Genomic DNA, 16,609 nt, shown 5'->3' with positions numbered 1-16,609 from the left:
AGTTCTGTTTATCTTTTGTCAATTTTTCCCTACTGATAAATGGGGGTGTTTGTGGCTTTTTTCCTGCCACGAATGGTCTTAAGCAAAGTGATCCCCTTTCCCCATCGATTTTCATCATCATGGCAGAAGTTTTAGGAAAGTTAATCCAAAAAAAACATTTACAAGGGTCATGGAAGGGCGTTTGCATCCATGATCAGCTTCCTTCCATCACACATTCGCAATTTGCAGATGATATGGTGGTCTTTGGGGAGGCCTTGGTGGCAGAAGCTAGATGCATATTAGAAACATTGAATCAGTATTCATAAATCTCGGGCCAAGTAATGAATAGGGATAAGTCACAACTCTTTTTCTTTAATTCTAGCAGACAAATGCAGACTCGTATTTCGGTATTCTGGGGATCAAGATAGAGGCACTTCCCATGAAGTATTTGGGTATTAAAATTGATAAGGGCTATCGTCAAACACATATGTGGGAGGATGTGAAACAATCCTGTGTGGCTAAAATAGCACAATGGAAGAATAGATGGTTATCTCAGGCCGGGAGACTCACTATGATCCGATCAATTCTATCAGCTATCCCAATCTACAACATGTCTTGCTTTAGATTGCCATAGGCGGTTGGAAGGAATTTAGATAATATGTTGAGAAAATTTGTATGGGATGGGGCTAAAGATACTAACATAATTCCCCTTATCAATTGGGATACTATGTGTTATAATAAAGAATCCGGGGGGGTTGGCTTAAGGAAGATGGATCTACAAAACATTGCCCTTGGAGCAAAACTCTCTTGGAAGATGTATTGGGAACCTCAAAAACTATGGTGTAAAATCTTTCAAAAGAAGTATCTTGACTCAGTCCAGCCGGACGAAATCCTTACCATGGCTAACTCTGTCAGAGGCTTTGCAACTTGGAACTTTCTATGGGAGTGTAGATCAGTAATTACAGACCATATATCTTGGCATATTGGCCGTGGAAACAGAGCAAAATTCTGGGAGGATTCTTGGGAGGGTGAACCAACACTAACTGAATTGATTTTGGAACAAGATTGGATTAACTTAATAAAAGATAGATACCGTTCCTTCGTTGAGGACTATTTTGATCCAACTCAAGCAAATAGTAACATTCGAATGTGGAAACAGGTGGAATCCGGTAGCCCTACTCTGTGTGAACAGCTAAGACTCATTCTTAGCAAAAGAAATATTCTTGTGTCCAATGCAGAGGATAGCATTTTCTGGTGCGGTTCGAAGACTGGGGAGTATTGTGTGAAGTTGGGATATAAGGTCCAAAGGGCAATTAGCCCGTTCACTGATTGGGCGTCCAAACTCTGCTGGCACAATAGGCTCCTCCCCAAAGCCGGTGCCTTTTTATGGATTGCTCTTCATAACCGAATCCTTACTGGGGATAGGCTTAAATTGATTGGCATCTCGGGTCCAAGTATATGTGTCTTTTGTTTGAATGCGGAAGAATCAGTTGATCACCTACTCTACACTTGCCCATTGGTTGCATCTTGTTGGAACTGGTTTTTAGATAAAATTAGCTTCTCCACAGTTGGGAATTTGAAATTGAAGGATTTCCTAGTTTCGTGGCCTGTGGATAGATCCTCTATGTGGAGTGATATTTGGATCACAGGCCCTTCAATGATAGCATGGCATTTATGGAAGGAAAGGAATAGGAGGATTTTTAAAGATAAATGCCTCCCAGTGGATAGACTCATTGAACTTATCAAAGCGTCCATAGAGGAACTGATCAACGGGAAGCAAAGAAAGCAGTCTCAACACTTTACTAATTGGGATAGGAAAATGATGGAAAATTGGTCCCTGGTTACTCCTGCCCTGATGCCAATGCTCTCAAAAAAGAAAGGTATCAGAAAACATATCAGGTGGAAGGCTCCCCCCGAGGGGTGGCTGAAACTAAATTTTGACAGTGCATGTAGGGGGAATCCGGGGGTTTCTGGCTTCGGGATCGTTATTTGTAACGGTGCTGGCGAGTTAGTATTAGGAAGTTATGGGTCATTGGGCGTGGCCACTAATAACGAAGTAGAAATTCGGGCCCTCTTGGAAGGCCTTAACTTATGTGTCTCCAATGATTTGTCAAAGATCATCATTGAAGGGGACTCTTTAGTTATTATCCATGGGATTATCAAAAAGGGATTTGGGAGTAGGAACTTAAACAAATGGGTCCCATGCATATCTCGGCTCCTTAACGATATCAACCATTATGAAATTATTCATACTTATAGAGAAGCCAATCGAGTGGCAGATTGTGTTGCCAATTTGGGGGCGGACATCCCTCAAGGTATTGTCACTTTTGACTTACATTCGGTCCCTGGACCTGTCCGAGATCTAATTCAATCTGACTTCGGTCAGTAAAACTCTCCGAAGGTTTCACGGTTTGGCGGTGTGCCAGGACACTTTTGATAAGTGGGTTCTGTTTTTTGATCAGTGCACCCTTATGGTTGCGGTTGCTACAGACAGGAGGACCAAGAATGCAGTGGATTTGAAATCTTCACTGACAGTTTCCGATCCTTTGGATCACGCTAGACTCTACAAATCTCTCCATGGTTCGTGCCGGAAGCTCCTAGAACGGGATGCCCACATCTATTTATGTGTCTGCTCTTTGAAAACTTCTATACCTGAAGCTTATCCTGAGCCGGGACTGTGGTTAATGGCCTTCTTTGGTGATGTCTCGTGTGTTAATTGTGCAGAGGATCTGAGAGGGCAGTTGCAGGACCTGTTTTTTACAGTGGACACGACCTATGATGCCATGGAAGGTTTGGTTGGTGTGGCCCTCAACCACCATAGGCATTGGTGTGACTCTAAGGTCCTGGAAGCTACACTTATCCCGGTGGTGAATGTCTTGGAGTCACGGGAAAAGATGGTTGAGCTTCTCAGTGGGTTTGTCAAACCTCTCCTGGTGGATGCAGTGGCTAACCGTGTCTTAAGTCTGCCATCTGACCAGAGACTGAGCATATTAAAAGTTTATTTCCAGATGGAGAATTACTTGCCGTTTGATAGCTCGGACGATGGGTCGTCTGCGGAAGAGGAGGACTCGGACAATGAAAGGCACAATCGTGCGATGGAGATATATCTGGCAAAGATGGAAGAATGAGATAAGATGCGAGTCTTCTGTGAGAATGCTTGGGAAGTATTTCGTTGTGCTGTTCTGAACAACAATATGGATCCCTTCAAACGCGTTACTCAAGCTGAGGATTGGAGGCTGTCGGAATAGTCGACTAGCAATGTCATCCATGTTGGTGAATGCACATCTGCTATTCTGCAAGCCCTGCGTGGCAGTTAATAGTGGTTTAGTTAATTTGGATTGGTCTATGGTTTTTTAGTCAAAACTTTTTGCAATCTTTTGAAATATCAATATAGGGCGCTATCCCCATACTTGATAACACTTACCCCCAAAAAAAATAAAAATAATTTTTTTTTAAAAACAAAAATGATAAATTTTTTTGGTTAGTGCAAAACAATATTCATTAATTAAAATTCATGAATGCAATAATATTACCTACCAAAAATACAAATAATATAACAAAATAAATTTCTTTAGACGAGACAATATACCATTTCAAAGGAAGAGTTTAACGATCCAAATAAATTAAGCTACGATTAACATCCTCCATAGATAATTCGCTTTATATCTGTGTTTTTTGTTTTTATATCTATTAGTATTTAGATTTCGGATGCCATAGTATTTACAGATGATCTTCAGCTTTATCACTTTTTAATGCCGGAGTTCGGAGATCAAATGGTAAAGGATTTTGCAAGCCCCCCACATTGAATAATAATAATAAGGTTCCATTTAACGTTAATTTCAATGGCTTGCTCTTTCATCACGGGAGAATTGGTAGCTCATAATCGCCTACCTTTCTCATCTATGAAATTCAACATGGATTCAAACTCAGGTACATCTCATCTTTTCTTGGAATGCTTCTATTTGAAATATGGGGGCATTGCTGTCTTACAATTGTTGATTTTCTCATATTATAAAATTTATTTCTCGATGTTAATAGTTAGATTTGAGATGTGCGTTACTGTTTTACAGTATATTCTCATTTCTTCCATTATAAATATAATTAATATTTTTAATAGCTAGATTGAAGGTGTGGGTGATGCTGTAAATAGGCATATAAGCCACGTGCAGAAGTAGGCTTTTTGGCCACCAAAGCTTGTGTACATTTGAATTTGTATTTAACGAGAGTGGAACCCTGGTAGGCTCTATGTGAGTCAACCATTGTGTTTTTCTATAAATGAAAATTTTAATCTCAATTTTAATAGTTAGTATGGAGATGTGAAGCTCTCTCTCTAAGTGTGATTTCTCAGTTTGTATGGTTAGTTTGGAGATGTGGGTAGGGCTCTTTTAGAATTGTTTTCTCATTAGTCTGTTAAAATTTTGATTTCCCATTTACAATATCTAGTTTGGGGATTTGCTTTCCTTTGGGCCTATGTACTTACAATGCTGGGTTCTTTCAAATTGCGAGAAAACATATTATCATACAACTGCGCATAAGATGGAGCACAACAGTATGCCATGTGTTGGCACCTCAATTTTGTGTGTTGAAATTTTGCTTTGTTGTGCGCCACAAGTTGTGTATTTGGCCCTATCCACCCTTTGTTAAAAATTGATGTGAGAAGTTTTCAGTTGGATCCCCTATGTTGAGTAATTGTCTAAGGGTATTCATTCAAAGTGTGTTTATTGTATATCTTTAGTGAATTTTGTTATAGAGTCAATGCCTTGCATTTTGTCTTTTCTTTAGGCGACTTTGTAAAATTTTGGGATTTTGGGGTTTCTCGTACTTCCATACTGTCATATTTGTCATTCCTAGCATGCCTTCCTCGACAAGCTCGATTTTCCCCTCTGAACCATAGTTCCATGGAGTTTCCTGACGGGGAGGTGGGGGGATGGGGGAATGGGTTTTAGGGATGGGGGACCAAGGGCCATAGTTTGGGGACAGTGGGGGGATGGTGGCATAGGGGTGGTGAGGTGGTGAGGGTGGGCGGTGGGGTGGTGGTGGTGGTGGTTATGCAAATGCATATAGTACTTGAAAAAAGAGTTGTAAAAAGACATGTAAGGAATAAGTATAAGAACTGTGGACGAAATATTGACATACTAAGTGAAGTTTAAACTAATAAACATAAAAAACGTGGCAATGATTGCATTGAACATTAACAATGGTGGGTAGAGATTTTGGGGCAAATGAGGAATACGTATAAGAATTACAAATGAAACTTTGGCATACTAAGTAAAGTTTAATCTAATAATTATTAAAAACATGACAATGATTGCATTGAACATTAACAATGGTGGTTGGAGGTTTTAGATCGAGAGGCACTGCCTCTTGTGGGTTTTTAGTGGCAAAACCCCCTATGGGGTCAAGGGGTATCACCCCTTGCAGGGGTCTAGGGACAAAGCACCCCACAGGGTTGAGGGGTAGCGCCAAGCACAAATTAAGGCTTTCAAAACCTCACAAACCTTCATGGCAAGTGTCATTTTCACAATTTTCACTTTTTTTTTGCAACACTTGGAAGTGCTTGGGACGGTTGGGAGACTCTTCAAAGTCTTCTAAACCTCTTAGGGACGTCTTAGAAATGTCTGTGAGACTTGGGTGGTGTGTTGGGGTGATGGGGGGACATTTCCCCAAGTCCCCGCATCTTGGAGATGTCCCTATCCCCAAAACACAAATTTTCTTTTGGAGGGGGGGGGGGGTGTCTGTTGGTTCAAAACAATGGATGATTAACTAGGCATTGCACCTAAACTCAGAGACAAGAATTCTTAACTGAGTAGCCATTTGACACCATCATTTTGGTTTATTTATTTTATTAACCTGAGGACGTACAGTTTGAAGTGGGACAGCACAGTATGTTCACCAAGAGTTCTAGAAGACAATCCTATCCTAAGCTTAGATAAATAAAATACTGTATAAATCTGCGTAAAGAAATAACTTCTTCCTATGTTTTGATATAAAGAAATTCTACCACTTTTACTGTCAAAGCAAAAAATTTCTAGGTACATAGAAACAACTACTCTGCTCTGCCGTGGCTGCAGCAACACTCACAAAATTACAGTTTAGTGGCTGTAGGAGCAGATAGTGAGCAATTTAATAAAACAAAGATGAAACAACTTTAAGAAATAAAAGTGCAGAAAGAAAATATACAGAATCCTCACCAAGTGGGCCCTCTTGAGTGAGTCTTCTGGACTACAAGCTACAGCAGAGATTAACTACAAAGCTCTCATAATCATAACAACACCATATACTGCTCAAAATGAAAAGTCTGCGTCTTTATTCTCAGAATTATCTTAAAAGTACAATAGCACTTGGCATAATAATAACTAACTTTATTCGGGAAACTTGAGGAGAATTATATAACAATTGTCCTCTCAACAGTTTTCCAAAACAGCCGCTCCACTCCTAGTATATAGGAGGAGGCTTTTATTTAAAACAAAGTCTAAGAAAGCTGAAAAGAACAGGACTTTGTTCTAACCTTGAACACTTTGCATCTTTCCCTAGATTTGCTCTAACATCAAACATGATCATTAATAAGAGATAACGGTATCGCATGACTGGTCTTGAATGTTCTTAAATAACTCGAACAGCTGGTACTCGAGTTGTAACAATTTTGACCTTTTCCTGCCTTGCTGTCTAGTCCTCTTCAGAATGCTGCCATGCCTCTGCTGATGATATTTAAGTCTACAGGTTAGCACACAGACATCTAACACATTCATGATTATACAATGCAACACATTTATCATTATTCAAAGATAAAGTTATATCTATATTGCATTCATAAAACTTAGTATATCATCACAACAAAGGTCTTGGAATAAGGACAACATATTTAGCATACGGGCTCAAAAAGGAAATTAAAGCATAACATATGACCCTAAGAGTAAGTATATGAAAGTCTTAAACACCATAAAATGTCTTGCAATAAAAGATAAAAACTAGGACTCATCAGTGTCCACGTGGAACATTGCTCTAAACCCTTTTTCCTTGAATGCCATGCTTTGGGTTTGATCATCCATGCATCCTTTCCTTAACTGCCAACTTTTCTTTCCAAAATTCCACTCTGCTAAATTTCGGGATTTTGAGGTTTCTCATACTATCATATCTGTCATTCCTTTCCCTCCAAGTCCAATTTCAAGATTTTGGGTTTTCTCATATTGTAATGCTTGTCAAACCTTTGGGGCAATTTTTCTCCTCTTGCCCCTTTGACATGCAAAGTCTTGAAACTCTACTGTTTAAATGAAAAGCTCTACCTACCTTCCTACATGATCTAGGATACCATTAATGGCCTCAAAATGTATATGATTTAACAATTGAGGACTGCCAAACACCTCTTGGTACCTTTAGGCCCCTCTAAAGCATGGATAGTGGACAAAAGCATATGGTTGATGATGTAATGGGCATGTAAAGGTGACACAAGTAGAGATGGGAGGCATGCACATTTATAGATGAAGGATATATGTTCGATATCTCTAGATGGTGTTGAAGGATATATTTTCCAAATTGGCTAGAAAAAAGGGAGAGAGGGGAAGAGGACAAAAAGTGGAGTAGTTGCAGAATGTAAGATCCCTGTCTAATTGTGACTTCAAATTTTCAGTTTTGGGTCATATGCATTTCGTCAAACAGTTTGTACGCAAAGTCTGTTCTGACTTCTTTTGTCTGATTTGCAGTTGAGTTTTAATGCCAAATATCATATAGAACATATAGAATGTAAAGCAAATTACTTGAACAATTATAGTACTAAAGAAGACCACTTTATTGCTTTAAATCAGTCAGAATTCATACATGGACAATTCTGATAAAATGATTCAGACATTCATATCTCTCAATAATCATATTCTTAATTGCAAGAATGGTTTAGAACATGTATTTCACATACCCGGAGGTTGTGCACAAGTAAGGACTGCATACTAGCTATAATCACCTTATCACTGCTGTTAATGATCTGATTTTTTAATATGGCAGGATTCTGATTTTTTTTCTGGGTTTGCACATTCACTGAATACCACATCTAGGGAGTCCCGGAATGATGCATAACTGCAGGGCAATAAGCTGAAGAATGTAGGAGACTATAGGGTAATGAAACAAACCAAATCAGCTCCAACAAATCTGATATCCTTGTTGTCAACACTGTTCACAGCACTGCAGCGACATATTCACGGCACTGTTCACATTACTATTCATGCCACCTTCAGTCTGCATCATAGCTTCTTATTTGAACCAAAACTTCCACCATTAAGTTCAGCAGCAAACTCTGAAGATGAGTTCACCTCTCATGGAAAGTTGGGGTTTTGTCCAACCTTCAAATTCCAAGGGGTTTCGTCCTTGGAAAACCAGTCACTGATTCTCAGCAACAATGGAGAAGTAGCTTCAATATAATATTCCCATAACATATCTCAAATGAAAAGATAGCCTTGCTTATATAGCATCTTAAGTAGGTGAATGCTTGTACTCTTAGCAATGTGGGATAAAACATTCTTTACTTTTAACTCTTCCTTATGAAGTAGCTTCTCGAACAAGCTGAAGAGCTTTAATAACTAAAGTGACTTTATATTGTCATTTTATAAAATCACTTTATGAAAATGACTTAAATACACTTTAACCCCCCTTTATGTCATCATATCATAAAGTCATTTAATAATTAATTATAATTAAAGTATAACTTTAATAATAATTATAATTTTATAACTCCAACATTAATCATTTTAAATCCATTCTAACTTCACCAGGAGGTAGCCCACTGCATTCACTGCTAACTAGGGTGCCTTACTATAAATAGTAAGGTTGGCCTCTATCAACACACTGACTTACTATAAATAGTAAATCCCTCATTATCTGATCAAACCAATTGTGCATTGCAATCATAGCCTGTTCAGGTGCCCTGCTATAAATTATAACCTTGACTTTCTTGAAATAGTCACTTACTATAAATATTAAGCCTGCCAAACTAAACCAAACGAAGAGCAATCCTGAACACTTTTGACCTCCGGAATGGGAATAAGTCTCCTGCATTGCCAACTGGGACCCTCTAACCGTCAGTCTTAGCCTACGAGGGCCAATAATAGGCTAATCCAATCATAAACCATATCATCCCAAAAGGGGACATTACATAGAAGTAGCAAAAAAGCAGTGTTCCACGGGGACGTGTCCCCCCCCTTTTTGGCCACATCTCCCTGAGGGGGACGTCTCCGGGACGGGGGGACGGGGACGCGACGTCCCCCGCCGTCTCGCCACCGCCACCCAATTGCCGTCTCCTCGTCTCCGCATCTCCCAGGGAGACATGGAGATGTCTCCTTGGGAGACATCTGGGCGTCTCCCTGTCCCTCGAGAGACGTGCAGACGTCTCTCGAGGGACAGGGAGACGCCTAGACATCTCCCGTCGCCCCCCACGTATATGCAATGTTTAAAATTAAAATCTAAAAAAAGTGACTTTTTAAGTTTTTTGGGGGTTAAGGGGTAACCCTAATTGGACGTGGGCCAATAGAAAAATAACACCCAACGCCTTTAGAAAATAATAAAAGTATTTTTGGCCTCGCGGGGCGCTGCCCCTCGACCCTGCCCTGTATTGCGTGTTCCCCTTGACCCCGCAAGGGGCGATGCCCCTTGACCCCAACTTGGGGGCGCTGCCCCCAAACCCTCGTTGAAAAATATAGGGGGAAACCGCGCCGATAGAAGTAGGGAAAATTTAACCTCCGAGTCTGATTAGGCTCCATATAACAACACAATTAGCATTGAAGAAATCTTGGTATTTAGATTTACTAATTTAGTATTTCAAATTTCCTATAGTCTCATTTGAAATGTAATTCTTATACTGTAATACTGTCATACATCTTTTCAAAACTAGTTTTTCAAGTACTATATGTATATGTATAACTATATCAGCACCACCACCCCGCCACCCCCCCCCGCCGTTGTCCTGCCGCTGTCCCCAAACTTAGGCCCTTGGTCTCCTCGTCCCCAACGCCTGTGGAACACTGTAAAAAAGTGATATTCATACGGAATCCTAGGGTTCTAATTTCCAATTTTGAGTAAAGGTATTTTGGTATTGAATGATTTGAGCTCATCCTAAACTTGTAATAAACAATTGTAAACTTTGAAGATTGAATGATTAAAAGTAGAACCAACCTTAGTTGAGTGTCTCCTTGTGTGTAATATATATTTCTGGATATATGTTGTTTAGTTGGTCAACTAGAAGTCTGTAAAATCCTTGCAAAGCCCATGTAAGGTATCTTTTCAACATAATAAAGGAAATGTATGTTTATGCTCAAGGATTACTAAGTAGACTTACTTAGTATCGTGCAACTATTTATTGTCTTTATGAATGTATGTGTAGAGCCCAGCTTGCTTGTGCATTTTGAAAGGCATAGTCTTTTGTGGTGTCCTGATTAAGATATCACTTGGGTTTCTATTATTATATGTTTGATTGTCATTGAATATAGAGGCTCTATTGCCCAAATGGATGAAGGCATTGGTTTGTGACTGACTTTCTCTCCCATCATTCTCAACACACTCAAAATACATCAAAATCTTTTTAGTTTTTTCTGTTTGTGCGTCTAGCTGCCATTTCTGAATGTATGTAACATTTTCAGGGATATTATAAAACACATTCATTGATACTTATATGGCAGATCATTTGTTTAGTAAGGTGCTAAGTCTCTCAGGTTTAAGCTAGCACATAAGTTTGCTGTGACACCTATATTGGGATACTGTTTGTTGCTATATCTGATAAATTAAGTACAGGAAATAATAATACAAATGATAATGCATACCAGACATAGCAGTAAAATATATCTTTATTAGCACATGCAATTATTACAGAGAAGAAGACCAGAGATGGTCGACCAAGGATTACAATTGACCCGACTATTCCATAATACCTTCCTTGGCGGTACACAACATATTTAAAGGATCCGACGGTTGCCGAGAAGAACACAACCGTCAACCAATTGACACATTAACTACCCGAGAGTGACAACCCACTTAAGACAAACAATTAATTCATTGGCAAATAACAAATATTATTAATTATAACAATAGACATTTTATGCCACCTTACTGACCCTCCCTTGAATGATGGGTTTATTCACCAGGTACATTAACACCTGGTGATCGACATAGAACGTAAATGGAGTTGCCAGTAGATAATGTCGGAATTTCTGCACCGCGTAGACCATCTCGAGAGCTTCCCCCTCTGTGGTGCTATAATTCTTTTTTGCTTTTGATAACAATCGACTTGCAAAGTAGATGGGGTGATCTAACCCATGTTCTCCCACTTGTGCCAGTGTGGCACCGATAGCATAATTAGAGGCATCCACATGTACGTGGAATTCTCTATCCCAATGTGGGTAGGCCAGGATAGGTGCAGCCACCAGCCTTGTCTTAAGTTCCTCGAAGGCTTCTCCTTGTGCCGTCTCCCACACGTACGACTCTCCCTTCCGTGTCAGTTTGTTGAGAGGGTAAGAAATCTGGGCAAAATTCTTGATGAACTTCCGATAATATCCTATGTGTCCCAAAAAGGACTTGACTCCTGTTACATCCGTCAGGGGGTTCCATCTCAATGATCACTCTCACCTTGTTTGGAATTGTTTTCAATCCGGCCTTGCACACAATATGGCCAAGTAGTTTCCCTTGAGACACCATAAACCGACATTTCTTTGGATTCAATGCTAGCTGGGCTCCCCGACATCGTTCCATGCATTCCCTCAAGGCCACCAAGTGGGTGTCTTGTCCACTGTAGATGAACTAGTCGTCTAAAAATGCCTTGAAGTTCCTGTTGTGCCTTGCACGCACTCCCCGTCGTTGACAGGGTCCCCCCTTCTTCGTTTTTTCGTCTCATCCTCGCTGAGGTCTTGAGTAGGGAGTTTTGGTAAATTCACGGAGAGGAGTTGCAACGGTAAGGAATTTGATCTTTGAGAAGATGATCCTACTTGAGATTGAGCCAGCCCGAGTCCTGAGTCCTGAGTCCTAGGGAATTCACAGCTTGAAAGATGATTGCGATTCTGTTCGCAAAGGGAAAGATGAATGAAGAGCCTGAGGGTGAAATCGCAAATATTGTCAAGTCGACATTGCTCATGGGCAAGATTGAAGCCTGAAGCCGGTTGAGATGAGTGAACAAGACAACTTGAAGGACTCTCAAAATAACCTTTCAGGTCGAAATATAACTGAAGAGGCTCAAAATTGGCCTCTTAGGCCAAAATGCAAAGTCAAAAGCTCATAAGTCGGCCTCCAAGGCCGATATTCAAGACAAAATGCAACTTAATCTAGCTAAAGGTCGGCCTAAAGGGCCAAAGTGATAAAAAGAAAAGCTCACAAATCGGCCTAAAAGCCCGAAATGTGAGACAAAATTCGCAAAAAGGGCCTTATAGGCCGAAAATCACTTAAACTCTCAAATCGGCCTCCTAAGACAAAATGAGAGAAAGTTTGTGCAAATCAAGCCAAAAGGCCGAGAATCTCCGAAAACATAATCACGCGATATATGTTCTTCAAGCCGATAGTCCTCATAAAGATTCACAATCACACAAATTGGCTCATTTGCCCAAAAATCTCATTAAGCTTCAAAATCACACAAAGACCTTTGTAAGCCAAAAGGGGAGAAACGTCTAAGTCACGCCATTCAACCTAAATAAGTCGAAAAGGGTGCACAAGGTTCTAAATACGCAGAAGGCCCATTTAGGCCGAAAATGATCAAAGACCTCCAAATCGCGCGAAATAGTGTTCCAGGTTGACAAGGGGAGGAGTTCAAATCATGCAATATGTTCTTTGGGCCAGAATTATTCAAGAAGGCAAGTCGTGCAAAAGGGTTTTCTTGTTGAGCCAGAATGATTCAAGATTCAAAGTCTCCTTTAGGCTCGAAAATAAGTGAAAGAAAGATCACGCCAGTCTCTGCATTTATTGAAAACCAAAGCAAATAAAATCTTCAAACTCGCTAGGGGGTTTTCTTATTGACCGAAAAGTATTCAGAGCTCCAAGCGCATAATCTCCCTCGTCTAGCCGAAGTAGGAAGAGAGCCGAGTTTTACCTTCTAAGGGCACCCAAGACAAGCTCATCAACTGCCAAGTAAGTTTGAATTTCTTCTTCAAAGGGTTAAAATTGTGCAAAGTAATCATGTTTTTAAACCTAGGGTTTGAAATACGATGTAAAATTTCGAATTAATTTTGAAGCTTAAATACCCAAGTGAACATCAGCACAACCATAAACTGTCAAAATTGACCTTCTAGCCAAATTTTCAAACTTGACAATTTTGGAATCCTGGCCCGAAAATGCAAGCACAATCATCTTCAAATAAATCAGCGCAAACCAAAATTGAAAACTTAAAACGCTTAATCACGAAAACTGATTTCATTTGCGGCTTTTCGCTCTTCAGTGGCTTAGAGAGCAACTCATTTCAAAATCCGCTCGATATCAACTGCCCGAACTTAACACCAACTAATAGTCAGTGTCTAGTTCCGTTTAAAACGCACAAATTTGAATTGTTTAAATAGCCCGTTTTAACATGTTTTCAAATATTAAATTGTCTGGCTGTTTTATAATTTTTATACTAACGCCGATTTCGGGCACTGTGTTGATGTGTATTTTGTACACGACCAAACACAGAATAAAATACCTAAAGGTACCTTATCACAGAATAAAATACCTAAAGGTACCTTATCCTCTCTTGAATAAAGCTCCCGAATGCTGAAGATATCGCAGAAGGATCAATCGGAGAAGCTTTAAGGTTCTTGTTATGTAGGATCTCTACTCGTGGATAAGCTCTTTGTGGTATGATGTGATTTTGCTGGAATCACAAGGGGACTTACACTCAATGACTTGAACGTCTGATTTGTTGGAATCACAAGATTTCACTGGCCTAGATTTTGAAAAAAAAAGAAAAAGGATGAGGGTGAGGAAAGGATCTAATTCTGACACTAAGAATGTAGGAGCAACGAATAACCTTTGATGAAATTCTAACTAAGTCTTGTTTTGACATCCCAGGACCATCTCCACAAGGTTAGTGCGATCTTCGAAGGAAAGCTTTATGATGTTCAAATCATCACTACAGGCATAGACACCATCAAGCTGATGCATGTCAATGAAGAAGCGACAATTGAAGTTAAGCTCAAGCTGAATGATTCTAGTTGACTACACAAGGCAAGTTTGCAATCAACAAACTGCTAGTAGTATGGATATACAAATTTCACCATCAATCAAACACATTTCTTCCACTCATCTAATAACATGAAATCAAATCTGAGAAGTATAGAGACCATGCAAATTGTCGAATCAACCCATAGATTTCACCATTTCTTCAATCAAGTTTACAAGTCTTTTACAGCAACATCTTGGCAACAATCTTTGCCTTCTCTTCCTATTCTACTCTAACTGCTATTCTATTTGCTATTAATCATTAGCTATTCTAATCTCTATGAACTAACTATTAACCATCTAGCTATTAATGACTAACTATTAGCCTTTACAAATGAGGAGCCAGGGCTTATATAGTGCCCTCAATACAATTCGATGGCTCAGATCAACTTGAGATCAATGGCCGAGATTTTACAATGAAAACCCTAATTAGGGTTTGTTACAACAAACTCAATTCTGGCCAATGAAATAATTGCATTATTTGGACACATGTCTTCTCTGGAATATTCGACCAATGGATAGCCGAGGTAGGTACATTGAAGTTTGTGTCATCTTTGATGAGTCAGGTACATTGAACCTGGACACGCTGAGGTGGATCAACCCAACATGGAGGAGTGATGACTGGGATGCCACCTTGCCTGACACTCGGAACTTGGCTGATGTTCAATTTGATGATGTTGCGAAGCTAGCTTTAATTAACTCTTCTGAAACTATCTGCTTCTTCAACGAACCCTTGCTTTATCTTCCTTTGTCTTTGATGTGCAGGATGGATGATGTACCTTGGACTGGAAGATGTCGTCCTTGATGATGCTAGACCGAAAAGGTCGTCCCTGTTGATGCTGGACTGGAGAAGGTCATCCTTGATGATGCTGGACTGGAGAAGGTCGTCCTTATTATGGTCTTCTTTCCTCTGCAAAACAAACCCAAAAGATGATTAAGGACACATAATAAATTCATTTCGACATAGCATTTTATACCTTAAATCATCAACAAGAAGACATCAAAATGAAGTTTGCTCAAGATTCTTTCTAGGGACAGGCTTCATAAGAATTTCGCCCTGGACCCTTTGGAAGGGTCAGGAGCGAAATTTGCATTCTTGGCTCATTTAGACCTCTTTTCAACATTACCTCACAACCAACTCTTCGCCTTGATCTTTATCATGAGCAATCTGAGTGAAATTGGGAATTTCGCTCTGGACCCTTTGGAAGGGTCAGGAGCGAAATTCACCTTTTAGGTCACAACTCTTCATTTTCTTCACTTCAATTCATCTTGTAGGGCAAAGTAACATCAATTTAACCTCAACTTCGCCTTAGGACTCCAAGTCTTGACTCGACACAAGGAGGAAATAGGTAGATGAAGAATTTCGCTTTGGACCCTTTGGAAGGGTCAGGAGCGAAATTCACCTTTTAGCTCAAAATTCACACTTTTGAAGGTCAAACATCTTTCCAAGGCATTCCAAATAGCTTTTCTCACCCTAGTCTAGGCTTGACTTAGCACAAAATTTGGAGGATAAGATGGTTTTTAGGATTTTCGCTCTGGACCCTTTGGAAGGGTCAGGAGCGAAAATCACTTTTAGGTTTATTTCCTCATCTTTTCAACTCCAATCCACCTCCAAGACCAAGGACACATCGCCTCACTTCTATCTAGGCCATAAAAACCAAAAACTTGACTTGATTTGCAAGGAAGATAAGTGATTTTAGGAATTTTGCTCTGGACCCTTTGGAAGGGTCAGGAGCGAAATTCACCATTTGGCTCAATTCCTTCACATTTGATAATCATTGATAAGTCAAAGTTATTTTTAAGGACCTCTTCCATCAAAACTCACCTTAGTCAGCACTAGGCTTGGCACGAAATTGGGAAAAAAGTTGTTTTTTGAGAAAATTCGCTCTAGACCCTTTGGAAGGGTTAGGAGCAAATTTCTTGTGTTGAGCTCATTTCTTCATATTTGATGACTCTTGACAATTCAAGGACATGCCTAAGGACACCTCTAATCTTGACCCACACTAGACTTGGCATAAATTTGAGGGAAAAGATAGGTTTTGCACAATTTCGCCCTAGACCCTTTGGAAGGGTCAGGAGCGAATTTCATGATTTGCTTGTTTATCCTCATTCAATTCCATTCTTTTCACTTTGTTTACTTGGACTCTTATCCTTGGATCCCTCTCCCATGCTTGCAACATTTCGCTTGACCTCAAAGTGACTAGAAAAGAGAATTTCGCTAGAAATCATGGCCAGGGATAGGACCTATAATGAATTTCGCCCTGGACCCTCTGGAAGGGTCAGGAGCAAAATTCTTCCTCTAGCCCAAAATCATCATTTTTTGAGACAAAAATCCATTCAAGGGCAATCTTAACGGCTTCTATCATCCTTGTCTAGGCCTAACTTGGCACAAATGTGAAAGGAATAGGTGGATTTAGGATTTTCGCTCTGGACCCTTTGGAAGGGTCAGGAGCGAAAATCTCATTCTTGACTTGATCCT

At 39.9% G+C, this 16,609-nt stretch overlaps 1 protein-coding gene across 1 annotated transcript in view; it reads left to right on the top strand.

Moving 5' to 3' along the window:
- The first annotated feature begins 3,589 nt into the window (after window positions 1-3,589).
- LOC131042441 (methionine aminopeptidase 1B, chloroplastic) overlaps window positions 3,590-16,609 on the top strand; it is a 265,674-nt gene continuing 252,654 nt past the window's right edge. Inside the window, exon 1 of the mRNA XM_057975714.2 lies at window positions 3,590-3,909. Coding sequence (XP_057831697.1) covers window positions 3,822-3,909 — 88 coding nt within the window. The 5' untranslated portion in view covers window positions 3,590-3,821. The remainder of the gene's footprint in view (window positions 3,910-16,609) is intronic.

Source organism: Cryptomeria japonica, chromosome 1 (assembly GCF_030272615.1).
Source record: "Cryptomeria japonica chromosome 1, Sugi_1.0, whole genome shotgun sequence".
In the NCBI taxonomy this organism is placed as follows: domain Eukaryota; kingdom Viridiplantae; phylum Streptophyta; class Pinopsida; order Cupressales; family Cupressaceae; genus Cryptomeria; species Cryptomeria japonica.
The sequence above is the reverse complement of the archived record's forward strand: the minus strand, read 5'-3'. Positions and strand labels throughout refer to the sequence as shown.